Genomic DNA, 26,479 nt, shown 5'->3' with positions numbered 1-26,479 from the left:
TGAGTCTGAATTCTGGAACTCATTAGAACCCCTGGGGGTTTTAAAAATAGTGATTTCTAAGTCTAGACTCATTGCATCCCAATTCCCGAGGGTGGGGCCAAAGCACAAATATTTTCTTTGAGATTCCTGTATATTCCATTAACTTTTCCCTCCATTTAGCGTAGTCTATTTTGTCCTGTAATCTACCTGATCTTCTCACCAACTGGCTATCTGTTCCTATGTGTTTACCTTCTTTCACATTGTTAATTGTTTTGATCATAGACTGACTTCCCAGATTCTCTGAGTTTGTTCTTAGAGTTTTGTTCTGTTCTCGAATCTTCCTTCTGTCGACTTAATTCTGGGAGGTGCTGCCACGTATGTCAATCTCTGGTTGTTGTCTATTCCTGTTGGTTCTCAGACCACAGAACTCCCTTTACGATGTTTTGTAGTAAAGGGTTGGCTTTGAAAAATCCCTGAGCTTCTGTTTATCCTGGAGTATTTTGAATACACTGTTGTATCTGATTGATAGCTTTGCTGGATAAAGGATTCTTGGTTGACAGTTGTTTTTTTTTTTTGTTTCAGGGTTTTATATATGTCTCCCCAGTACCTCCTTGCTTGTATGGTTTCTGCTGAGAGATCTGAGCTTAATCTAACTTACTTGCCTTTGTGTGTAACACTTCTCTTTTCCCTGGCTGCTTTCAGGATTCTCTCATCTTTGATTTTGGAGAGCTTGATTATGATATGCCTCGGTGATTTTCTTTTGGGCTTCTTGAATGTATATCTTTTCACTTTTCAGGATGTTAAGGAAATTTTCTTCCAGCATTTCTTCAACTATTTCCTCTGTGGACTTGTGTGATTCTTCCTGGTCTGGAATGCTGATAATTCTTAAGTTATTCCTCTTCATGTTGTCCAACGTGAATCTTAGACCTCCTTCAGATTTCTTTTTGATCCTTTTTTCTGTTTGTTGTTCTATCTTACTGGTACTGACAGATTTGTCTTCCAGTTCACTAGTTCCAGCTTCCATCTCTTCTATTCTACTCCTTTGCCCCTTCAGTATATTGTCTATTTCTGATATTCTATTATTGATCATTTAGACCTCTTTCTGTAGGTTTTGAATTGTTTCCAATGCTATAGCTATCTTATTTGACTGTTCCTATAGTGTTTTCCTGACTTCTTCTTTATTTGTCTCAACTCCATTGTGAAGAGTTTTGAAACATTTTATAATCATTTTTCTGAATTCCTTCTCAGGCATTTCCATGGCTTGCCCTCCTTCCAGAATGTAGTCCAGGTCTACCTCTAGGTTATTTGTCTCAGACATTTTATCTTGTTTCTGGACATATACTGATATGGTCATCTGCTTCTGCTTGTTGGACATGCTTAGTGTTTATCGTGGCCTTAATACTTAATTGAGTGTGTCTTTTGGTATTTTTTATGCTTTCTGATTGTCTCCAGGTAGATGTGATCAGGATGTGAGGTTCCCTTTTCACTCTTCTTATTACTTAACTCAGAGTAACTTTCACAGGTGTTGTCTGCCTCCCTGGTATATGGCAGTTGGTATTGGTTCTTGCCTGGATTTTAGTGTCTTATAGAGCATGATTGTAGCTTGACTATATGGCAGTAGTTGCTGTCTCTTCGTGGGTAACATAGGGAGAGAAAGAGTCCCCCAAAGGTAAAAGGGGGAGCATAAAACAGCAACAGCAAAAAACAAAACAAAACAAAACAAAAAACAGGGGAAAAGAAAATGACCCAAAAAAACCCAACAATAACAACAAAAAAAACTAGATCGGATACTGTAGTCTATAATCGCAGAAAGGGGAGAGGAGGGAGAGAAGAAGAAAGAAAGAAAAAAATCTGTAGCCTAATATGAGTATAATTTTAATGTCCTCTTTTAGCTTCTTGCCTTCAAGGTCGTCTGATAGATTTCAAGATGCCACTGTTGGTTGTTATGCTGTACCTCAGGATTTAATTGAATTTTCAGCCTGTTTTGTTTTTAAACTCTCTTTCGCTCTCTACACCCCTTGTTCTGGCCTTTTCCTTTTTAAAAAAACAGTTCAGGGAGGGCTCTTGGGCCGAGAATATCTGTGCGCATGTGTGGCAAAAGAACACACAAGTGGTGGGGGTGCGGAGGTGTCATCTCGCTCAGGCAGCCCCTCTAGTCACCAGAATGGAGGTGTGCAAACAGTGGGTGGCCAATGAACAGATACCAAGAAAAAAGAAAAGAAAATCAGAACAAAGCAAAACCGACAAAGTGTATTTGTCCACCTTTGCTCTGAGGTTCCTCTGGCGTTATTCCATGGTGGGTGTGCTCCCCCTCTTGGTGTTGCCATTTGGTCTCACCTAAGTTGTCGGCTCCAGGCCCCACAACCCTGGCAGATTCAAAAGTATGTGATTTCCCACTTCCGCTACAAGTTCCACCAGCTACAAGGCTTCAAAAACATTTTAAGTATTCCTAGAGCTTTGGAGCTCTGCCCTGAACACTATGCTGACAGCGAACTTCACTGCACCTCTACCCTACCTGCCATCAAGCCCCACCCCAAAGCACAAATATTTTAAAAACATAAACAAAAATAACCAAACACATTCAGATGATCCTGATATACAATAAGGGTTGAGAACCACTGAGCCTATATTTAATCTATATTCTTGTCCACTACACCATCACAGCCAAACACAATCTAAGTTCTTATATATGTTTTTGAGTTTGTTTTACCATTTTGGCCAACTAGACACCTTAGGAGAAAAGAACTCATTTTTGAAATGCCTTTGGTTGTTCTTTATCAAAGTATCATGAGATATTAACTTCTCAGTTGGTGATGTTAAGCACCAACAAGTTGGTTCTGATTCATAGCAACCCTTTATATGATTCCCGAGGCTGTAACTTCTTATTGGAGCAGAAAGCCTCAACTTATTCCAGAGGATTTGTGGGTAGGCTCCAACTGCCTATCTTGTGGTTGGAAGTCCAGTGCTTATCCTACAGAGCCACACACGTTTCCATTTCTCAGTACATGGTTGCTGTTGTTAAGTGCTGTCGAGTCAGTTATGACTCATAGCGATCCTGTATAGGGTTTCCAATTGGCTGGAGAGTTTGAACCGCTGACCTCGCGGTTCAAACTGACCTTGCAATCCAGTGCATTAACTCACAGCGTCAAAAAGACCCCAAAGGACACAGGATGGCTATATATCTATATAAAACGTGGATGGAAATTCCCGGAGTGAGATTATGAGAGATATCAATAATTCTTTTTTCTATCTATATTTTCTAAATGTTCTACCATGATGTATTACTTCTGTTCAAAAGTAAAAAAATAATAATAATCAAAAGAAAACTTAAAATTTGCTAGAATTTCCCAGAATATCTGTAAGAGACAAAGAGCAATATTTCACTTTATGAAATAAGTACCTATCTGAAAAGTATACAAATCATATATTCTTACCTAAAAGTTACAAGTCTATAGGTATTCTCTGCTTGAGCATCTACTGACACTTGTTCAGCTCTAAGGTTTTCTCTACCAACTTTTCTCATTTGTTCAAACGCATGATCCCCAAATGAGTAATGATCAATATTCAAATTTCCCAAGTCATATCCTATTTATTTACAGACTTACATCCACTTATACTTTTAACAAGTATTTATTAAGTGGCTCTCCTCATAAAGCACACTACAGAAAGGCACTGTTCTCACTCAAAAAGAGCATACAACATAGAGAAAAATGGGACAGAATATATATTCCTGGCACAGATAACAAACGCCATAGGAATGCAATGTAAGGAAACCGTACTTTGTGTAGGGATCAGGAAAACCTTCATAAATCAGATAATATGAATTGAGGCGAAGTGATAAACAACATAAAAAATAAAACAGGCACTCATGGAAAGTTAAAGTTGGTTGGGACGTTGAATTCCTTCTAATCTAAGTTTGCCTACTGAAACTGTATTCATTCTATAATAGTCATATTCTCCAAGCAGACTCTCACCATAGCTTTTGACCCCCAATATGCTCAAGTTTCCCTGAATTTGTACTCTATTACAGTACTAACATCTGATGATGCCTGAACACTTTTTTCAGGCAACTAAAATCAAGCCATTTTTTTTTACTTGCAAAGAGCTATAAAAATGTTATTTATCACCATTTTCTAATTTTTTCACTAGTGAATTTTACAAAACTTGTAAATCTGCTCTTGCCACACCCTGTTTAAAGTTCTTCAATGATGTCTTTTTTCTTAGAAAAAGGCATAAATTAAAAAAAAAAAAAAAAGGCATAAATCTTTTAAATGGTCTACATAGCTTGCCTGTGTATCTATACCAGATAATCTAAGGAGTTCTGGTAGCGTAGTGGTTTCGAATCGGGCTGCTAACCTTAAGGTTGGCAGTACGAAACTACCAGCTCTTCCGCGGGAGAAAGATGAGGCTTTCTACTCCCATAAAAATATGGAGCCTCGGAAACCCTGTGCAGGGTCACTATGAGTCGGAAACGACTCCACAGTACTTAACAACAACAACAACAACAACATAGCTTGAAGGTTTGATCCCTACTTACCTAACCTCGTTTCTCGAAGTGACAAGCTTTCTCTATCTCTGGACTTCTGCACATACAGTACCTTGTGAAAACCTCATCCTCCACTTCTAGTTTGGCTTTGTTAGCTTCTGTTGCTGTTGGGTGATGTCCTGTAGATTCCAACTCATAGGGACTCCACAGGGCAGAGTAGAATTGCGCATATACAGCTTCCAAGACTGTAAATCTTTACAGAAGCAGACTGCCGCATCTTTTTCCCTCTGAGCAGCTGGTGGATTGGAGCTTCCAACCTTTTGGTTAACAAGTGAGGGCTTAACCACAGCACCTTCGACTCACCCTATTTTCAATCTCATAGAACCATGGTACCTCATTTAAAGAACTCATCTCAGTTTTTATGTATGCATTGTCAGTTTAATTATTTGATTACCTCCCCTATTAGAAAACAAACTCCATTAAGATTAGGGACCTTGCCATCCTCGTGCCTGGGAATATCGGGTCCTCAGTTGATATTTGTTGAAAGAATGAATAAATGCGTTAAGGTTCTCCTTCAATTAGGCTGTTGGTTCTTGGGAGACAGGCCCCGCTTTTGCCTCTGCTGGTAAGAAAAAATCACTTTATGAACACGGGCCCCAACGAAATGGATTGGTACAATAGCAGCAGCAATGGGCTCAAGCTTAACAATGAGTGTGAGGCTGGCACTGGATGGGGCAGTGTTTAGTTCTGTTGTGCATAGGGTCTGAGTCAGAACCGACTGACAGCAATTAACAAGAACAAAGGAACTGCGAACTGCCTAGAAGCATCTCAATCAAATTCTTAGCCACACTTCCCAAAGACCTCGCAGGGGACCAGCGGGGTGCGCATGAACTAGGATTCAGGACTGCAGCAAAAGCGTTTTAAGTCGGAAGGATTCCAAGTCTGCGGACAGCCTCACCAGTCCAGAGAAACTTGAACGGAGTTTTGTTGGGGGGCGGGACGCCGGAAAAAGATTTTGGACATACAAGAGTGCAAACCCCATGTTCAACACTCGTCCCCTTAAGGACATTCCTAGATGCTGCAACTGGTCAGTCTGGAACAGGCACCCACCTCCCGAAGCAGCTTCAGTTCCCCGTGCTGGATCTCATACAGCTGAATGACGCCGGTGCCCCGAGCGAAGTTGCCCATGGACACAAATTTGGCGCTGCATGGCACCCATTTACAGTCAAACACCGTGTAGTTGAGGCTCTTCTGGATATGGGCGATAATCTGAGGTTTCTCGAAAGCCGACATGGCCCAGCAGATTTCACCTACGGCAACTGCCACCCCCTGAGCAAACACTAACCTGGAAACCAGAGAACAAACATTAAGGACCGTTTGTCCCTCCCGCTTGCCGTACTCGGTCCCTGAAACGTGAATTTAGGTATCTAATCTAATGCCAGATACGCTACTGTGATCACACAAGTTTTCCTTTACGAACAACAAAAATTTGCTTATCGCCGTTATGCCCTGACTTTTTCACATATACAGTTTTGACTTTACAAAATGTTCTATCTGCGAATTGCGCAGCCGGAAAGAGGCCATAAAAATCAGGCATATTTTAAGTTGGCTTCTACCCACGTTAAAAAAATCCGGCTTCAGGTCCCCTCCGTGGGACTTCTAAGTGAAGTGGGCGGAGCCCTAGAACAGGCTAGCAGTCTTGGCAGTCTGTCGGTATCGGCCTGCGAGGTTTCGCAGTGCACGTGTCGGACCCGGAAGTGCCTGTATACGCTAGCGATTCCTAGTGATGGAAGGAGAGATGGAAGTACAGAGCGCCGGGGCAAAGGACGGTTTCACTAAGGTCACTCGCAAGGGTGGTCGGCAGGCGAAGAAACGGCGGGCTGAGCAGCTTTCGGCGACAGGGGAGAGCGGAGACGCGGTCCGCATGGACACAGAAGAGACCCGACCCGCGAAGAGGCCCGTCTTCCCGCCCCTCTCCGGGGATGGACTCCTGGTACTTGCGGGGGACCCCGGACAGGAACGGGACAGGGCTCAGAAACGTCTCAAACCGGTGGCCTCTGGGTGATGTTGAAGCTGCGGGTCATCGTCTGGAGAATTCCTTCAAGAGAACTCTCTTGAGGTTTTAACTCGTTTAGTAAAGGAGCGTTTTTGTGATTCAGCAGTCTTCATACAACTCCAGCCACACCTCTCCAGACATCTCCTAAATTGTGTATTCTTTTATGTTGTAGGGTGGGAAAGAAGAAACAAGGAAAATTCCGGTCCCAGCTAACAGATACACTCCATTGAAAGAGAACTGGATGAAGATATTTACTCCTGTTGTCGAACATTTGGGACTTCAGATACGCTTTAACTTGAAATCGAGGAATGTAGAGATCAGGGTAAGCAGAGTGTCAACCGTTTCCAAATATACTAGGGTTTCTTCTACAGGGATCAAGGCGTGCATAGACTGTTTAACAGAGTTAGTTAAATGGGTTCTTAGTTTCCTAATATATCTTGAGTTTGAACTACTTAAATGCCTTGAAAATCTGCGCTCACTGCAAATATTAATTGAATTCGTAAATTAGATCTGAAATAGTTATCAAGATATTGGTATGTCTGTACATGTATTGTGTTGTACTGAGAAAGGACAGAAGAAAGGGGTTGCCCTTTTCAGAAGGTGGGTAAGACTGAGACATGTCCCCTGTACGCTTCACATTTTTGGATATGTTTGCAGCAAGGTAAATATCCTGCCAGACCTTTGTATTTGTGGGTGTACGTCCACTCTCCCTACCACACCTGTTCAGCCTGTGTCTATCCATTATTGTTGTAATTATTAGGTGCTGTTGAGTCTGTTCCAACTGATTGTGACTCTTAACACAACAGAATGAAGCATTGCCTAGTTCTGCACCATCCTCACATTGTATTTACCCATGTTGTTAATGCTGACCCATATTAACCCATAGATAACTGTTACTGTAGGATTGTGCTTATAACAGTATTTACCTGTATTCAGTTTAGCTCTGGCACTCCTCCCTGTGTCTTTACCAGCCTTCATTCTTCTGCCAACCTCTCGTATATTGCCTTTTCCATGTGTCTACTCTATTAACACATACATGTTTTATGTGTGTATAAACAAGGTCAGCAGTTCAAAACTATCAGCCATTCCGTGGGAGAAAGATGAGGCTTTCTGCTCCTATAAAGAATTACTGCCACAGAAACTAACTGGGTCGCTATGAGTCGGAACCAACTCCATGGCACATAACCACCGCTATATGAATATATAGGACTCCTGGTGTGGCGCTGTGGGTTAATAATGCCCTGGACTGCAAAGTTGCTTTGAACTGCAAGGATGACTGTTCAAGCTCACCAGCCAGTCCTCATAAGCCCTATACAGGGTCGCTGTGGATCGGAACTTACTTGATGGAACTTAACAACAACAGCATAATGTATGTGTTGTATGCCATCCAGTCGATTCCCACCCATAGTGACCCTGTGTAGTGGAGGAGAACTGCCCCACAGAGTTTCCTAGAATCTGCTCTGTCCTGAAGTCTTACTATACCTTGGAATTGAGTCGATGGCTGTGAAGTTAATCTGCATGGAAGCAGACTGCCAGGTATTTCCCCTTGGATCTGCTGGTAGGTTCAGACCCTCAACCAGGGCTCCTCCAGTCCAGAAGTTACACATTTACAATGAACTAACTCTGGGTTTTTTTCTTGTTCTAATTTTGTATCGTAATTGATGACCACAGTTCTATAATACCTGCTTTCTTGAGAATTCTGATACCATTCTTATGACAAGTATAAACTCCTCTCTGTTTAGGAACTGTGATAGAGAACAAAGCAGAAGGCCCTGCTCCGAATACTTGATCAAGTGTCTAATACTGAATTGATGGTAGAATCCTTGTCTGTTCCTGTTGCCACTCTCATTCAGTTGTTGATCGTTTTGTGCTGAGACCTTTTTGTTTCATTCTAGTTCTTTTGTATTGCTTTTAAAATCCCTCCTCCCTCAAATACTATATTTTTTCTTAGAATCTACTTGATTTCTTCTTCATTAATCTGTCTTTTTACTCTAGGTGTTTTTGTTGTTGCAAACTGATTTCTCTGGGTCCCTGTTTTTAGTCTTGTATGTTTTACTTTGAATTTCCTAGGTCGTTGTCTGCTTTTGCTGGTTTTCTGTTCAAAGAACTCCCTTTAGTATTTTTGTACAATTGATGTGGTTATTTACAAATTCTTGTCATTCCTGTTTATCTGTATTTTATTTTCTCTAAGACTTTGTGGTGTTGCAGTTGTGTTTGATTCATGATTATATGTTTTGTTCTCTGCACTCACCATCTGTCTCCTGATGTATGTGATGGATACTGGAATTGTGGACATGATGCTGTTTGTGTAGGCTGGTTCGTGGCAGGTTCACGTGCCTCAAAATGAGGGGTGATCAGCCTAATGCCCGGGGCAACCCCAGCCTGAGCAGAGGCTGTGAAGGAGGGTATGCCTCTGGTCACTGGGCTGGAGAGGGCAGGGACTGGCTACCAGGAGGGTGGGGAACAAGAGAGACTTGCACCCCCTTTGTCATCAACTTCTTGCCTCCTCTCATGCCTCCAGGCTGCCGTATTGAAGGCCCCTGAATGTGTTAAAGATGGCCAAGCCACTACAGGCCAGCAGAGTGCCTGCTTGCTTTTCTTCTGTCACTGCTCCTGGTCAGCTTCCGCTTCCAGTTGCCACTCAGTCCACCTCTCTGTCCATTCCTTTGAAGCTCAGAGTCCCAGCACCGTCTATGCCTGGTTCTCTTTGTCTCCTATGTCCTTGTTATAGGAGATCAGCTCAGTGTGTTTGCTCCGCCATTTTGCCCTGGAAGTCCTTTCCACAAATTTTGTGAAGCCCTACTACATTCTCCGTGCCAGTGGCCTGACCACATTGCTTTTATCAGGGTATCCTGGTACCTTTCATGTCTTTAAAAGGTGCAAGTTAAGCTTTTAACAGAATAATCTGCCTTTCCAGTGAAAGCTCTGTGGATCACTGTGGTCCCATCCCGCTGTGTTTGGAGTTGCTTTGATTTGGAATCCTAACCAACTGCATTGTTGACACTTGTATATCAGATCCATAGTGGTACTTTGACATGCCCAACATCATTTGGTCTTTTAAGTACCATCCAGTCAAGTGTTGGCTTCTCCAGTACGACATGCTGGGTTGAGAGCTCCACAGCAAGGAGGATAGATAACTTGCCCCTGTGCAAGTCTGTTGTTGTTGTGAAGTGCCCTTGAGTCATTTCCAACCCATAGCAACCCTGTGTAGGATTTCTGAGGAGCAGCTGGTGAGCTTGAACCACTGACCTTGCAGTTCACACGGCTTTGCAGCCTGGCGCATTAACCCACAGCGCCACACCAGGACTGGAAATTGATGATTAGAAAAGGTGTGTATCTCTGCCAAAATCATCAAGCTGGTATCTTGATGCTGTGTTAGAGATTCCTCTGGCTCTTGCACTCTGACCTTTTATATACGGATGAATTATCCTATGTGACTTGTCCAACAACAAAATTAATTGTATTCACCATGTTTTGTAACCATCACTAGTATCTTTTCAAAAAATTTTTCATCATCCCAAATAGAAACTTTAGTACACTTTATGCAAAAACTTGTCATTCCTCCTTCTCTAAGCCCGTGGTAACTTCTAATGCTTTTAGTCTCTGTGTACTTGCCTGTTCTGGTTATTTCATAGAAGTGTGATCATATGCTTGTTTTTTTATGTCTTATTTTGCTCAGCATAATGGTTTCAAAGGTTCATGTCATAGCAAGTATCAGAATTTCATTTCTCTTTATGGCTGAATAACATTCCATTATTTGCATATATTCCCATTATTTATCTACTTCTCTGTTGATGGTCAGTTGAGTTGTTGCACCTTTTGGCTATTGTGAATGATAATGCCCCTCCCACAGCACGCTCTGTTTCTCAGCTGAGTTGGACCATTGGTTGCATGGCCAGACAGAGTCTATTGATAGTACTCATGGTTGCCAGGTTTATTTGGGAAGTCAGTGGTTCTAATTCTTTGGTCAGACCTCTTCTCTGCTCTACCCACAGGCTGGCCTCTCTCTGGCCCTTGGCCCTTTGACCTGGCCTCTGCCCTTCTTGGCTTACAAGGTGCTTTTAACTCTGCTGATACTGCCCAGAGGCTCCTTCAGTCCACTACAATCCGCAGCCCAAAGGCGCTCAGGTCATCTCAGCTCTGAGGTGGCAAGTCTAGCTGGTCATTAAGTGCCAGGAGGCATCCTTCACAAGCTGGCCTCCTGCCCCACAGCTCCATGGGCTGGGGGCCCATTGCTGTCTTGTGGTCTGGCTCTTGGTTCTGTTCAGTGTCACAGCTCTGTCTCCTGGATCAAGAACACACAGGCGTCTCAGGGTCCAAAGGACACACTCCTCCCTGGCTCTTCTTTCCCCCTGACAAATATGGCAAACTGGTTAGAGTTCAAACATATTAACTTTTTTTTTTTTTTTTAGTCCTATCATTTTGCTCATAACAAAATTGAATAGTCTTATTGGAATCTTTCCCCACCTTCTCTTACCCAGACCCATCAGGAAAGCCATTTGGTGGGAGTCGCAAAGACTATTAAAAGAGTCATGTTGAATAATTCAGTCCACCGCTCTGATTCATAGTGATACTGTGTGCGTCAGAGTAGAACTTTGCCATTGGGTTATCAGTGGCTAAGTTTTCAGAAGGACAGCACCAGGCTTTTTCAGGGTACCTCTACGTGGACTCAGATCACCATCCTGTTGGTTAGCATCCAGAAGTGTCAAACATTTGCAGCACTCAGGGGTTCTTTTTGACACTTTAATTTCCTCACGTATTCAGTAGGATTATAACCTTTTACATTCAGGGTTGTCAGGAAGATTACAGCTAACCAGGTGTACAGCACTGTGTGCATGTCATTTACAGTGGTAGGCATTTTATTAACAGCAGTTATTACCGCTAATGGGGTCCTGTGTGGCGCTGCAGGGGAATACACTGCACCACCAGCCACTCCTCAGAAACCCTGTACAGGGTCGTTATGGGTCAGAACCGACTCTATGGCATTTAATACAACAATAGTAATGTTAATGAATAAAGTCTTTGGAGGCAGCATCTGTGCTTAAACTAACATTCGTAGTTTCCCATTCAGTACCCAGAATGCAAGTAATTAGGACTGGAGTTGTCAGTTTGGGAAACACCAGCATGTAAATCTCATGATTAAAGTTATGAGACTAGATAGATAGCCAGAAAACCGAAACAACCCATTGCCATAGAGTGAACGCCAACTTGTAGACTCTGTAGGGCATGCTTCCTAGGGTAAGGCTTTCTGAGAGCAGACAGCCTCGTGGTTCTCCTGCAGAGCAGCTGATGCGTTCAAACTGCTGACCTGGTTAGCAGCCCAACATATAACCCACTACACCACCAGGTCTCCCCAGAAGACGGGAGTTCAGGGCAAGGAAGGCCTGCTTCGGAATGTGAGGGGAAAACTTTCTGCCCACCACAGTCAGAGCAGACACCCAGTGTGGTTCCATGCAGCTGGGGAAGTTTCATTATGCAAACTAAAGATGGTGTTTATCCCGCCGCACTAGTGGATATATTAAGAAGAGTTTGTGAGGAAGGACTTATAATAACAGAAAAAAAATTGTTCATTAAATTTTGTTAGAATAGTCTCATTTTCATTTTCAGCTTTAACTTGTACTTTTTTTTTTCTTTTAAACAGACTTGTAAAGAAACCAAGGATGTTAGTGCTCTGACAAAAGCAACTGATTTTGTGAAAGCCTTTATTCTGGGATTTCAGGTGGAGGTGAGTGACTTCATGACAGCTGAAATGAAGGCTTAAAAATAATCTGAACATTTTCAAGGATTTGGGTGTTTAAGAAAACGTGAGGCTTCTCACTTCTAGGTTACATACAGATTTTGGTCGAGTTGTGCTTCCGCATCCGTCCTCCTGGGCATGAGAGAGAGGGAGGGCAGGGCCTTCATGTGTTCACTTTTTGTGCTGTAGGATGCGCTGGCCCTCATCAGGTTGGACGACCTCTTCCTAGAGTCTTTTGAAATCACAGATGGTGAGTTTAATAGTTAGTCTTTTTCTGTGAAGATACTACCCTTTTTGTGACTTAAAGCTATTTTAATAGCATCAGATGAGCTGTATTGTTAACAACTTTTTTTCATGTATATTTGGTGTCATTTAGTGGGAAACATTAGTTAATGGTTTACCTTTTTCTGTGGTGGTGGGTGGCCCACTGGAAATGCCTTGCTCACTGAGGGACTGCCCATGTTGTCTAGTTAAACCTTTAAAGGGAGATCACCTCTCGAGAGCAATTGGACGAATTGCTGGCAAAGGAGGAAAAACCAAGTTCACCATCGAGAACGTAACCCGGACGCGGATAGTTCTGGCTGATGTGTAAGTATCTGCTCTGAGAAAATCATTGTCCTCATTGACAGCTGGTATTTTCATGTTGTTGAAAAGCCATAAAACCTGTAATTTATGCTTAATGTGATCACCGTAATCTTTGGCAATACAAATCATCAGTCCCCAGCTCAATATGTATTCAAGTTACAGTGAACCACATCACACCTGTGCTTTTCCTTCTTTCTTTTTACATCCTGTCATTAGTAATGGAGTCCTTGTATGGTGCCCTAGGAAAAGCAGTGGGCTGCTAACCACAAGGTCAGCAATTGAAGCCCATTAGCCATTCCTCAGAAACTCTCTACAGGTTTGCTATGAAAGAGAACTGACCTGACAACACAACTTGGTTAGTGATAAGGACTACATGCAACGTTGCAGTGTGTAATTTGCTGATATTCTCATTCCCAGATATCTACTACAGATGTCCACTGTTGTGATCTATAAAGATAATGATCATAAAAGGCAGTAGTAATGGAAACTGGGAGGAATGAAGTATTCTGTGTACATCAAAACCAACTAACAATAGAGTTGTTGGATCAGAACCTGGGGAATGCCCGTATGTGGTTCTGGATAGGTAGTCACCTGCTTTGAAAACATTAAGTTTAGCTGAGAAATTTTCAGATGTTATAGCTTTTTTCTCAATTAGCAATTAGAATCCCTATTAAAAGAAATTATGTTATACAACCAAATATTTAAATAATGTTTCATGGCTGTCTGTTAAATCTGTAGGGGAGAGCCAGGCATGGTTGCTTTAAGTGCCTTGTGAAGCTTTTTAAACAGTTTTTGCAGGCCTTTCTTTTCATGCGAGAAAGGTGAGTATTGGGAGTTGGGTGAAAACCTGGAGAGGATTTGTACAAGGAAGGCGGCCAGACGTGAAGGCCCACCACCCCACTGAGCTCACAGAGCTGCTCTGCCATCAGGTTGGGGATCTAACCAGCAGATGGCTCAGATTATGTAATGCCGTGAAGTTGGGAAATGAAGCAGTTGACTGAGAGAGGGATCTGCCTGCTCCTAAATCCAGACATAATTCCATTTTACATGATCTTATCTTTGTTCCAAGCTGAGGGGCTCATCATTTTTTAGAATCTAAATTTTAGATTGTTCTACCTTAAGAAACGCAACTGTATTGGCAACCCTATACATGAAGCCAGGTTGTATTCTCTTTATTATCTGTTGAGCCTGGAGTTGAAAATGTGAAGCCATGAGAAAAATCTTTTGGGGCTGGAAATCTAAAAACCACAGAAATGCATTCTGCATTAAAAATATATATATTTAGATCTGAAAGCTTTCGTTAATTTAGAAACCCTAAAAATATATACATGTTCGTGTAAAATTTGCTTGTTGAAATGAATGTGCAGCTTTCTGAGACATAATTTACGTGTAATTCTCCTTGTCACCCCCGCCCACTCCAACATCTGTATCAGCCAGGGGCTGGTTCCTCCTGCAGTCAGTTTCTTTCCCAGGCAACCACTGGAATGCTTCTATCACGATGGTTTCCCTTCTCTAGAAATTCATGTAAATGAAAGCATCAAGTCTACCTATGTAGTATTTTGTATTCGTCATCTTTCACTTAAACGTGGTGTTTTACATGTCTGCAATGAGTACTATTCCATTGTATGAGTATATTACATTCTGTTTCTTTGGTTACCAGTTAATGAGCATTTGGGTTATTTCCAGTTCGGACTATTAGAAAAATGTTGCTATTGAGTTACTTTTAAAATAGTCCTTATTTTTCTTACAAACTGAATGACACACTACATGAAATGTTTACCTTGTAGCTTTGGCTATATGTAGGCTGATTGGAAACCCCCGTGTATCAGTTGAATGATGAGCAAGTATAGTGCAGCTCGCACCGTGCTGGAGTTGTTGCCACTCATGCAGGAGAGCTGGCTTGATTCCCTGCCAGCACAGCCGCCATCCAGCCGATGCACTGACTAACATGCAGGCAGCACAGCTTCCAGACTAAAGAGTGGGGACAAAGAATGTTCTATGGGTCACAGTGACCTGATCCCATGCTGCACAGGGTTTCCATGAGTTCAGGGCTGACTCAGTGCCAACCAGCCTCATTGATGATAGCACCATAACTTCTGACTGGTCTGCAGTTGTAACTGTTACTTTTGATGAGTTACTAGTGACCCGGCTAAATAGGTGTAAGGTGAGCTGAATATAAACCTAAAAATTGAATGTTCCAGATATATTATTAAATATACCAGGCGGGAAATCATTTCTCCTGTCTGTTCTGTGACCTACATTCTTTCCATCTGCTGCCCCCATTCATTTGGTACTTCACACATTATCTCTTCTGTCTCTATTTCATACTTTATCTAGATAGTATTTTTATCAAAATGAGGCATGCAGGTAATTTTAAAAATATTGAAATATGGGGCAGAGAAGGCAAAATTCTATACTGTCAAATCTTATTCGAGTTGCTAAAGAGATGCTCATTAAAGGGTTCTGGATGAGCCTCAGTACTGAAGAAATTTAGTGTAAAGTTGTATAGTTGAAGCTCCAATATGTTTTCACAATTATACTATTACCTGCATTTCTCAGTTTTCTGTTACCCCATTTCTGCTAGTGCTGTACTTGAGTTCTCGTAAACGTCTTTCCTCGTCAGTAAAATAAAGCACATCTACTAAACCCTATACAGAGTAGCTGTGGGTCAGAACCAACTTGAAGACACACAACAACACTGACTAGAGGAGCGGTGAGGCTTACATGATAATGTATATGTATATACGGTCCCTGACACAGACAGTGAACGCCTCACTGGACTGCAGCCACCAGCAATACTAAGGAACTTCTTCGTGTTGTTGTTTTTGTCTTTTCTAATGATTTTGCCTTGAGGTGTAAGTAACATACCATAAAATTTACCCATTAAAAGTGGTTTTTAGTATAATTACAGAGTTGTGCAACTACCACCACTATTGTCAGATGATACAGCCTTGCTTGCAGAAAGCCAAGAGGACTTAAAATGTTTTTACTGATGAGGCTCAGAGACCACATACAGCCTTTTATATAGATTACACCTCAGTGTAAAGAACACAGAACCTTCATAACTGGGAGCAATAAATAAAATCATAATAGAAAGAGAAAAAATTGATGTCAAAGTGATCAAGAGCAAAGGTGTCAGTATGAGGACTAAGGTGTGTCAAAGTATTTTCATTAGCCTCATATGCATGTGAAAGTTGGACAGTGAATAAGAAGATTGTAAAAGAATCAATGCATTTGAATTATGGTGTTGGAGATACATATTAAAAGTCCCATTGACAGCCAGAGGAAGAAACAAATCTGTGTTGGAAAAAATACGGCCAGAATGCCTTTTAGAAGCCAGGATGGAAAGACTTTGTCTCTCCTACTTCAGATGTGTTTTCAGGAGGGACTAGTCCCCAGTGAAGGACATCATGCTTGGAAAAGTGAAGGGTCAGTGAGAAAGAAAGACCTTCAACAAGATGGATTGACGCAGTGGTAGCAGCACTGTGTTCAAACTTAATTGTGCAGATGGCACAGGAATAGGTAGAGGTGTTGGCATCCACTCAGTGGTACCTAACAACTGTCTAGTATAGGGGTAGACCACATGCTGTTTTATCTGTTCATAACTTGATAACAGTTATTTTGTTGTTTCTATTTTTGGCTATTACGAACAATGCTGCTATGAATATTCATTCACAAGTTTTTTTCTAGACATGTGTTTTCAGTTCTCTCTGGTGTGTATGTAGATAGGAATCGTTGAGTCATATGGTAATTTACCATATGTAAGTAAGTAGTCAACGCATTGGCTGATAACTGTGAGGATAGAGGTTTGGGTTCATCCAGAAGCACCTTGGAAGAAAAGCCTGACAATCTACTTCTGAAAAAGCAGCCATCAAAAACCCCAACAAAGCATAGTTCTGCTCTGACTCACATGGGCATCATGAGTTGGAATCAACTTGACAGCAGTTGGTATGGTCATGTAATGTTTAACTTTTTGAGGAACCACTGAATTATTTCCACCACAGTTGCATTGTTTTAGGATTCCACAGCAATGAATGAGGGTTCCGCTTCATATGTGAGAAATAGATTTTTATTGCTAAAACTTGAAACATGCAAATGAGCATCAAAAGAAACAAAAACCTCACTGTCAAAAGTTAGCCAATGTTAATGTTTGGTGTGACTCCATTCTTAGGATTCTTTTCCTTAATGTTACATGGAACAAACTGCAATCTTATTTATTTTGTTATCAGACATGAGGGTTTCACATTTCTGCTGAGGCCACCATGCTCAGACACCAGGACCTTAGCATCAGGGCTCCCGCCCAGTTAAGAAAAGACATGGCGCTGTGCTGCCACAGGGGCAGTCAGCTGGGTGGCACTGAGGTGGAACCAGCTCGTGCTTACTGTTCATTGGCGCCAAGTAGGTTCTGATCCATGGCTGCCTGTGTGTAAAGCTGTGCCCTCTCTGAAACAGGTCATCAGGCCTGCCTTTGAAGGTGCTTCTGGATGGGTTTGAACCACCACGTGTCTGCTGGTAGTCGAGAACTTACCTATTTCCACTATCTAGTGCTTATTGTTGTGAGCCGTCAAGTTGGTTCTGACACACGGTGACCCTGAACGGATTTTCCAACAGTGGCTGCTAGGTTTGAACTGCTGACCTGTGGTTACCAGTCCAGAGTTTATCCGACATCACCACACCAGGACTTAGGCACTTACTGTTTCCTAAGACAAAGGAGCTCTAGTAGCATAGTGGTTACGAATCGGGCTGTGAACCACAAGGTCAGCAGTTCGAAACTGCCAGCTGCTCCATGGGAGAAAGATGAGGCTTTCTGCTCCTGTAAAGATTTACAGCTTCAGAAATCCTGTTCAGGGTTGCTATGGGTCAGAACCGACTTGACGGCACTTAAAAAAAAAGAAAAAAAGGACAAAGGAAATGCCAGTGGTGGGAACGGTAGTCATTTAGGAGGCTGTATAATGACTTTCCAATTTCTGGAAATGCTTTTGTGACTAACTTGTTTCTCACTTTCTCTCTTTCAGGAAAGTTCACATTCTTGGCTCTTTCCAAAACATCAAGATGGCAAGAACTGCCATTTGCAACCTCATTCTGGGTAATGTTTTCTCTGGAAAGAATAGAATAGAGAATTGGGGAACTCAAACTGCATGTGCAGCTTAGTTTAGGCTAAGGGTAATGTTCCACCACTCATCTGTCAGTTTGTCATACTGTGGTGGCTTATGAGTTGCTGTGATTCTGAAAGCTATGCCACGGGTTTTTCAAATACCAGCAGGGTCACCCATAGTGGACAGGTTTCAGATGAGCTTCGACGAAGACAGACTAGGAAGAAGTGACAAACTACTTCCGAATATTTAGTCACTGAATGAAAACCTTATGAATAGCAGAGAAACCCTGTCAGATATAGTGCCAAAAAATGAGCCCCTCAGGTTGGAAGGCACTCAAAATGCAACTGGGGAAGAGCTGCCTCCTCAAAGTAGAGTTGACCATGATGATGCGAGTGGAGTAAAGCCCATGGGAGAAAAGCCCACGAGACCTTCATTTGCTGATGGGGCACAACTCTAAGAGAAATAACTGTAAACATCCATTAATAATTGTAACATGGAATGTTTGAAGTACGAATCTAGGAAAATTGGAAATTGTGAAAAATGAAATGGAGCACATAAACATCAATGTCTTAGGCATTAGTGAGCTGAAATGGACTGGTATTGGCCATTTTGAATCTGACAACCATATGGTTTACTATGCCAGGAATGACAAAGAGAAATGGTGTTGCATTCATTGTCATAAAGAACATGTCCAGATCAATCATGATGTACAATGCTGTCTGTGATAGGATAATATCCATGCACCTACAGGGAAGCCCAATTAATACCACTATAATTCAAATTTACACACCAACCACTAAAGCCAGTGAGGATGACATAGAAGAATTCTACTAACTTCTTCAATCTGAGGTTGATTAAACATGCAATCAAGATGTATTGATCATTACTGATGATTGGAATGCAAAGGTTGGGAGCAAAGAGGAAAGATCAGTAGTTGGAAAATATGGCCTTGGTAATAAAAATGATGCTGGAGATTGCATGATAGAATTTTGCAAAATCAATGATTTCTTCATTTCACATACCTTCTTTAGATAGCATAAGAGACGATTATACACATGGACCTTACCAGATGGAATACACAGAAATCAAATTGACTACATATGAGGAAGGAGATGATGGAAAAGCTCTATATCATCAGTCAAAACAAGCAAGGCCAGGGGCAGATTGTTTAACAGACCATCAACTGCTTATATGCAAATTCTTCAGCTTCAGTTTAAATTTAGAGATCATCTGAAGAACAGATTTGATACATTAAACACTAAAAACCAAAGACCAGAAGAGTTGTGGGATGACATCAAGAACATCATACAGGAATAAAGCAAAAAGTCATTAAGACAGCAAAAAAGGAAAAGATCAAAATGGATGTCAAAGGAAGCACTGAAACTTGCTCTCCAGCATAGAGATGCTAAAGCAAACGGAAGATATGAAGGAGGTACAAGAGCTGAACAGAAAATTTCAAAGGTCAGCTAAAGAAGGCAAAGTCAAATATTACAGTGAAATGTGCAAAGATCTTGATTCAGAAAGCCAAAAGGGAGGGTGTTAACATGCTCAGCATTTCGCAAGCTGGGGAAACTGAAGAAAAATTCAATCCTCGACTTCCGTTATTGAAGGATTCTCTGGGCAAATTATTGAATGATGTAGAAAGCATCAAGAGAAGATGGAAGGAATATAGAATCACTGTACCAAAAGGAAATGGTTGATGTTCAACTGTTTTAAGAGGTAGCATATGATCAAGAGCCAATGATCCTGATGGAGGAAGTCCAAGGTGCATTGAAAGAATTGGAAAAGAACAAGGCACCAGGAATTGACAAAAAATGAAATATTTCAAAAAAGTGAGGCGGCACTGGAGGAATTCACTCATCTATGCCAAGAAATTTGGAAGACAACTATCTGGCCAACTGATTGGAAGAGATCATATTTCTGCCCATTCCAAAGAGAGGTGTCCCAACGAAATGTGAAAATCATTGGACAAGCTCTTTGATATCCCATGCGAGTAAAGTTTTTCTAAAGGTAATACAGGAACAGCTGCAAGCATACATTGACAGAGAACTTCCAGGGGTTCAAGCTGGATTTAGAAGAGGACGTGGAACGAAGGATATCATTGCTGATATCTGATGGATTTTGGCTGAAAGAGAATACCTGAAAGCTGCTTTACTCTGACTATGCAAAGGCTTTCAGTTGTGTGGATCGTGACAAGCTATCGACAACACTGGGAAGTATGCATATTCCTGAACACGTAATTGTGCTCATGAGGAATCTGTACATGGACCAAGAGGCAGTTTATCAAACAGAACATGGGAACACTGAAAGGTTTAAAATTAAGAAAGGTGTGTGACAGGGTTGTATTTTTTCACTATACTTATTCAACCTGTATGCTGAGCAAATAATCCGAGAAACTAGATTATGTGAAGAAAAATGTGGCATCAGAATTTGAGGAAGACTCATTAACAACCTGCAATATGCAGATGATACAACCTTGCTTGCTGAAAGTGAAGAGGACTTAAAATATGTACTGATGAAGATCAAAGAACAAAGACTCACCACTGCACCAATAAACATTCTTATCAACGGAGAAAAGATTGAAGTTGTAAAGGACTTCATTCTTCTTGGTTCATTTATCAACACTCATGGAAGCAGCAGTCAAGAAATCTAACAATGTATTGCATTAGGCAAATCTGCACAAGACTTTTTTGAAGTGTTGAAGAGCAATGATAGATTGAGGTCTAACGTGTGTGCCTGACCCAAGCCATGGTATTTTCAGTAACCTCTTATGCATGCGAAAGCTGGACAGTGAATAAGGAAGACCGTAGAAGAATTGATGCTTTTGAGTTAGGGTTTTGGAGGAGAATATCGAAAGTGCCATGGGCTGCCAAAAGAACCAACAGATCTGTGTTGGAAGAAGTGCAGCCAGAGTGCTCCTTGGAGGCCAGGATGGTCAAACTTCGTCTCATACTTTGGACATACTGTCAGGAGGGATCAGTTGCTGGAGAAGGATATGTTTGGTAAGGTGGAGGGTCAGAGAAAAAGAGAACGACCCACAGCGAGATGGACTGGCAAAATGGCAGCATCAATGGGCTCAACCGGGCAGTGTTTTGTTCTGTTGTGCATAGGGTTGCTATGAGTCGGTGCCAACTCGATGGCACCTAACAACAACAACAAGGGTAATGTTAGAATAGCAAACTTTGGGGATTGGCAGTTTTGGGAAATAGGGATGGGTCTCTGCTGGAGAAGAGAAAGTGTTTTACTGGGCTGTAGTCTTATATTTTTGCTGTTTTTCCCAGGTGAGGTGCACAGAAAAGGCATTTCAGAATTAGTGGGGAAATTATGTTTTACGTCCAACGTAAAAGAAACCCATCCATTTTCAGTCATGCCGCGAATCTAGTGCCTCCTGGTAGAGTTACAGGATGGCAGCAGCTCTCTCATACTTTGGCAGGCCTCTGTCAGTGTCCAAGTCTCACTGACAGCTCGGTGCCTTCAGCTCTTAGGAGTTTTGTTGTTGTTTTGAGAATATGATTTCCTTTAAGGTGGTTCTGGTAATATAAAATAATCTAATGGAAAATAATTCTTGTTACTTTTTACATGGCTTCTCTGTATATTTACACATGTAGCTTACCCTCTTTCTCTCTCTCTCTGTAGGAAGTCCTCCATCAAAGGTTTATGGCAATATCCGTGCCGTGGCTAGCAGAGCAGCAGATCGATTCTGATTTCAAATTAGACTCTTTATCTTTTACTTTGTGTTTTGACTTGAGAAACAAAGATCGTGCACTCTACAAACGACCGCACACGTCTTCCATCACTTCTGCTGTTCTTGTCCCGAAGCTGGAACCAGGAAGAAAAGTGGGAAGGTTCAGAGCCAACTGCTTTCCATCAGAAGTACATGCCATTATTAGACTTAACACTATTAAATATCCATCTTCTTCCTAAGTCACACGAGGCAGATTTGTATGAATTTACAAGATTTTTATTTATAAATTTATGACCTTATAAACGTATTAAAACTTCTCTGTGAATTTTGAGGAATTATCTAAGAAAAATCTATGATTCATGAACTCTCTCAATACTGGGGGTGTTGTGTGAAGGTTAGAAAAAGGTCTTTAGCAGTTTTTGCTATTCTGTGTGAACCAGGGCAAGCTAATCTTTGTACCTGTTTTACAGCTTTTTAAAATTAAAGCGCCATGTCACAAAGTTGATGTGAGGAAGGTTTCTTTTTCAGTTCAGTGCTTTAACAAAAGTAGTCAGACACCATCCATCAGGTGTATTTTTCTTATAAGTTGTGAAGTGCTGTTGAGTTGGTTCAGATTCATACTGACCATTGGCTGGTGGGTTTGAACCGCCGACCTTGCAGTTAGCAGTCCTGTTTTTATTATCGTACAGCACTATACCAGGACTCTGTAGTTGTAAAGGTGAAATGGTAGTTTTTTTTCTCAAGAAAATTGCTGCAAATGTAGATTTAACTAGCATTGCCATATTTAAGGATTACGTCATTTATTCCACACCTTAAGAAACATACTTCATTAAATACATTATTATTGTTAGGTGCCATTGAGTTAGTACCAATTCATAGCGACCCTATGCACAGAATGAAACACTGCCCGATCCTGGGCCAATCTCACAATTGTTGCCACGCTTGAGCACAGTTTGCCAATCTATCTCGTTGTGGGTCTTCCTCTTTTTCTCTGATCCTCCTCCACCTTACCAAATATGATATTCTTCTCCAGCGACTGGTCCCTCCTGACAGTATGTCTGAAGTATGAGAGATGAAATTAGGCCATATTAGGAAAGCACATTTCTCTTGAACCTTTCTAAAATCTTTGACCAAAACTTTTTCATGTTATGGAGTATTGGAAATTTCACGTAAGAACTAAAAGTAATGAGTTTCTATTTCCTTTATAATGCTTACATATACCACTGTCCCAAACATTGGTGCATTGCATGGGATTGGAGATATTTGCATGCCGTGGTTGAGAATCCAGTTAGATGTTGCTGGTAGTAAATATCCCACCCTATATGATGGTGTGGTGCTGTGGGCTTATGCGCTGGACTGCAAAGTCGTTTGAACCACAAGATTGGTGGTTCAAGCTCACCAGCCACTCCTTGGAAATCCTGTTCGGGGTTGCTATGGGTTGGAAAGGATACACTAATAGCATGTGGTGGTCACACTGAGCATGAGTATCAGTGTCAGATCCCTTTACTCAGATGTTTGTGAAAAGTCTGTAAGGTTCTGGAGTGTCTTGGTCCCCTACTTCATATGCACCCGTCTCCCTGCCCAAGAAGTCATGTAGTTGTTACTGCTTAATGCGTGCATTTTCTGGGAGTGTATCCATAGCTTTAACCAAAGAACTTAAAAGTGAATATAGTAACCATAAATGTTCCAGGTTGATTTTTTTCTTTTAGATATTTGAGTCAAAGTTAAAGGCATTTTTTGACTAGGGGCAAACATGGCATTCTCTGTTAATGCTTAAATACTGTTTCAATAAATATGAACCGACTTGGTGGCAACCCTATGTAGAGTTTTTGAGGTGGTAAATCTTTTAGGGACTAGAAAGCTCCATCTTCTCCCAAGGAGCAACTGGTTCATTTAAATTGCTGAAGTTGCGCTTAGTAGCGCAACCTGTAACCCACCAGAGCGCCTTTGAAATGAATACACACTGGAAGTTCATCTCAACAAGTTGGATCAAATCTCAATGATTATTTCTGCCACTCCTATAATCACCTATCTTTGGATACTTGCTATCTAGTAAAATTTCTGACATGGAACAGTTGGTACATCTATTAGACATTGCCGGGAGGATGGGTCTAAGGAGAGTTTTCCAAGGTATTCAGTACCTGGATATGTGGCTCCTCCTTCCACATTTCATAGTCTTACAGTCCTAGTGTGGCGCTGGGGGTTAATGTGCCAGACCGCAAGGTCAGTTTGAGCAGAGTCAGCAGTTCAAACCCACCAACTGCACCTTGGAAACCCTATACATGGTTGCTATGGGTTGGAACTGACTCAACAGCATATAACAAAACATCTAGAAAGGTAAAAAAAACATCTAGGAGAGACCTAATTTTCTTGAATTCAAAGCTAAGACAGGAATAAGAATAGCACATGCCATTACTAAAGTATACATGGGTAAGTCAGTATTGCTGTAAAACCAACTCTTCACTAAAAATAGGAAACTGAAGCTATTGTTTCTTGATAATGTTCTCCAATCTAGGTCTTTATACCTCTGAAGGCAGTGTTTGCCTCTCAAACCCATCCCTGAAGAACTCTCCCTTTTCAATGCACTGTCAAAACGGCAGTTCGAGAATTCTTGAAGGACTCAAACCATGTTGCTTTTCAATGTCCTTTGAATTTGGGGGAACAAAAAAATTTTGGAGGAGCAAAGATTGGGGCTGTAGGGTGGATGGAGTAATCTTTTCCAATAGAATTCTTGTAAGACAGTCCTTGCTACCTTCAAATGAGCAAGTGCACTGTAGTGACAAATTCCCCACTAATGCAGTTCTTAAAACCTTATCCTGTGGTCCTGTGAGAAAAATCTCAAGATTACCCTGAGGCCTCTCTAGATGTTCCATGGGAAGTGAACCCAAGATGTCTGAAGAGAATATGGAGGGAGAGGATTTTCTAGAGTAGGGACAGGTCTTTTTTTTAATCTGCACAGCCACTTCTGTTATTTTGGTCTCCAGGCACATGGGTTCTTAATTGTATCCACTCACCTTGTAATTATCAGTCTTTGGCCATCTGTATTTTAGAAGACATACACAGCGCCCCTTTGAGGATAATAAACTCAACTAGGACATGTATCAAAAAGTATGGTTTAGCTGCAGAGATTTGCAAATGTTAAAAAAAATAAAAGTGATTTCTTCATTAAGAACCTCTCTACTATTATCCTTGAACCACTTAGATGCGTTTTTCCTTTGTTGTAAAAGCACTGTCATATCCCAGGGTTTGGGAATCTTCTCTGAGTGCCCCAGCCCACACGATTCCCCATCTTCAAAACTCTTAATGTTGAGTGTGGTCCAGTTCTGTTTTCGAATATTCTGTGCATGCATGAACTGGCACCGTAGTAGAAATCCTTTTTGACTTGACCTAATACAGTTACACAGTGTATAATCACATTAAGTGTCATCGAATCAGTTCCAACCCACAGCAACCCTGTATAGGGTTTCCAAGGAGCAACTGGTAGATTTGAACCACCCACCTTGCAGTCATGTGCTTATGCTACAGCATCACACCAAAACTTCCATAATCACGTTACACATAGCAAGATGCTTCTGCAAATGCTAACTTGGTTTGAGAGACCAAGAACTAATTTTGATCTGAATAGCTCCATGTGGCAGGGGAGTAAGGTGGCTCGGAAGGATAAGCACTTCACAAAATGCTTATAATACAAGAAAGGCTTAAGTGGTAATGAATTTGAGCTTGAATGTTCGCTAATTCAATGAGATTTTTGAACATGTAGTTTTTGTAAATTAAGCATGTATGAGCGTGAACTTTTTTTGTGTGTGTGGGCATAAAGCCTGGAAAGCATCCAATCTTCTCTTACCATCTTGTCTACTGTAAGACTCTTAAATGCCATTGAGTCCATACTGTATAGGGTTTCTGAGGCTGGAAGTCTTCATGGGAGCAGAAAGCTTTCTCCGAGGAGTGGCTGGTAGTACTTAGCCTACAGAGCCACTACGCTCCCTAAGGCCATTGTTAAGTGCTTTCGCATCAGTTCCACAGTGACCCTTTATAGGGTTTCCGAGGAGCGGCTGGTGGATTTGAACCACCACCTTAAAATTCAAATCGACCGTGCAGTCCAGTGCTTATTCCACAGTGCCGCACCATTAGAACTAGGTAAAGAAAAGGAGACCCAGGATTTCTTGTGTGGGCTTAGCCAATTGATAAGTTGCTGAATCCATGCATGCATTATATCTCTTAACTAATGCAAACCTCAACTGTGGGTGTTCTGGGTAAAATGACTCACCTGGGCCAAGGTTATCATTATTCAAGGAAATGGAGCTTCAGTAAGCAACAGATAAAAATCACTTATTTCAACAGCTTGTGCACAAGCAAAATAGGTGTGTCAGAAAAGGATACATGCAATGGAAGAAGTAAAATCGAGCAGGGTGAAAAGGACTCAAGTTGTGCCTGATTTCTAGATGGGCCAGCCAGGCGAGTTCCTATGCAATCAACCCATCTGAGCCAGGCAGGCCTTAGCTATTTGGCTGTCTGATGGGAAAGGCAGTAAGTGGGAATGGAGGGAATCCTCTAGGGCTGTGTATGTGGTAGTAATGTGACTTGTTTTTACCTACTCACAAAATAAGGTTTGCTTTACACGTGGCTTATAGTCACAGATCAGACATGGGTTGATAAGTTAAAAACAAAAATCCAAAAGAAATTAAGACTGCTTTCTTTACTGGCTGTGAAAGTCCACAAACTACCACTGTGAATAACATTCAAACAAGTTTCAAATATTTTATTTTTTTATTCATACAGTAAGAAGTTTTCTAAAGATCCCACAACATGATGTATCATGCAGAAGAAAAACTAAACATACAACATAAACCACCCC

The 26,479-nt window shown here is 41.4% G+C and overlaps 3 protein-coding genes across 4 annotated transcripts in view; 1 reads left to right on the top strand and 2 right to left on the bottom strand.

Moving 5' to 3' along the window:
- Window positions 1-5,866, bottom strand: part of WDR92 (WD repeat domain 92) — a 40,974-nt gene extending 35,108 nt beyond the window's left edge. The window contains exon 1 of one of the 2 annotated variants that reach the window (XM_006862942.1): window positions 5,576-5,866. In XM_006862942.1, coding sequence (XP_006863004.1) covers window positions 5,576-5,758 — 183 coding nt within the window. In that variant the 5' untranslated portion in view covers window positions 5,759-5,866. The remainder of the gene's footprint in view (window positions 1-5,575) is intronic. The other variant, XM_006862943.1, reaches the window with a different exon arrangement.
- PNO1 (partner of NOB1 homolog (S. cerevisiae)) overlaps window positions 1-21,673 on the top strand; it is a 28,461-nt gene extending 6,788 nt beyond the window's left edge. The window contains exons 2-8 of the mRNA XM_006862944.1: window positions 6,203-6,458; window positions 6,694-6,843; window positions 12,163-12,246; window positions 12,448-12,508; window positions 12,729-12,846; window positions 17,859-17,929; window positions 21,576-21,673. Of these exons, the coding sequence (XP_006863006.1) occupies window positions 6,252-6,458; window positions 6,694-6,843; window positions 12,163-12,246; window positions 12,448-12,508; window positions 12,729-12,846; window positions 17,859-17,929; window positions 21,576-21,643 (759 nt within the window). The 5' untranslated portion in view covers window positions 6,203-6,251 and the 3' untranslated portion in view covers window positions 21,644-21,673. The remainder of the gene's footprint in view (window positions 1-6,202; window positions 6,459-6,693; window positions 6,844-12,162; window positions 12,247-12,447; window positions 12,509-12,728; window positions 12,847-17,858; window positions 17,930-21,575) is intronic.
- The window catches only part of PPP3R1 (protein phosphatase 3, regulatory subunit B, alpha), a 58,385-nt gene continuing 53,565 nt past the window's right edge, over window positions 21,660-26,479 (bottom strand). Inside the window, exon 6 of the mRNA XM_006863000.1 lies at window positions 21,660-21,758. Coding sequence (XP_006863062.1) covers window positions 21,660-21,758 — 99 coding nt within the window. The remainder of the gene's footprint in view (window positions 21,759-26,479) is intronic.

The sequence above is a fragment of the Chrysochloris asiatica genome, unplaced genomic scaffold (assembly GCF_000296735.1).
Source record: "Chrysochloris asiatica unplaced genomic scaffold, ChrAsi1.0 scaffold00052, whole genome shotgun sequence".
NCBI classification, from domain to species: Eukaryota; Metazoa; Chordata; class Mammalia; order Afrosoricida; family Chrysochloridae; genus Chrysochloris; species Chrysochloris asiatica.
The sequence above is the reverse complement of the archived record's forward strand: the minus strand, read 5'-3'. Positions and strand labels throughout refer to the sequence as shown.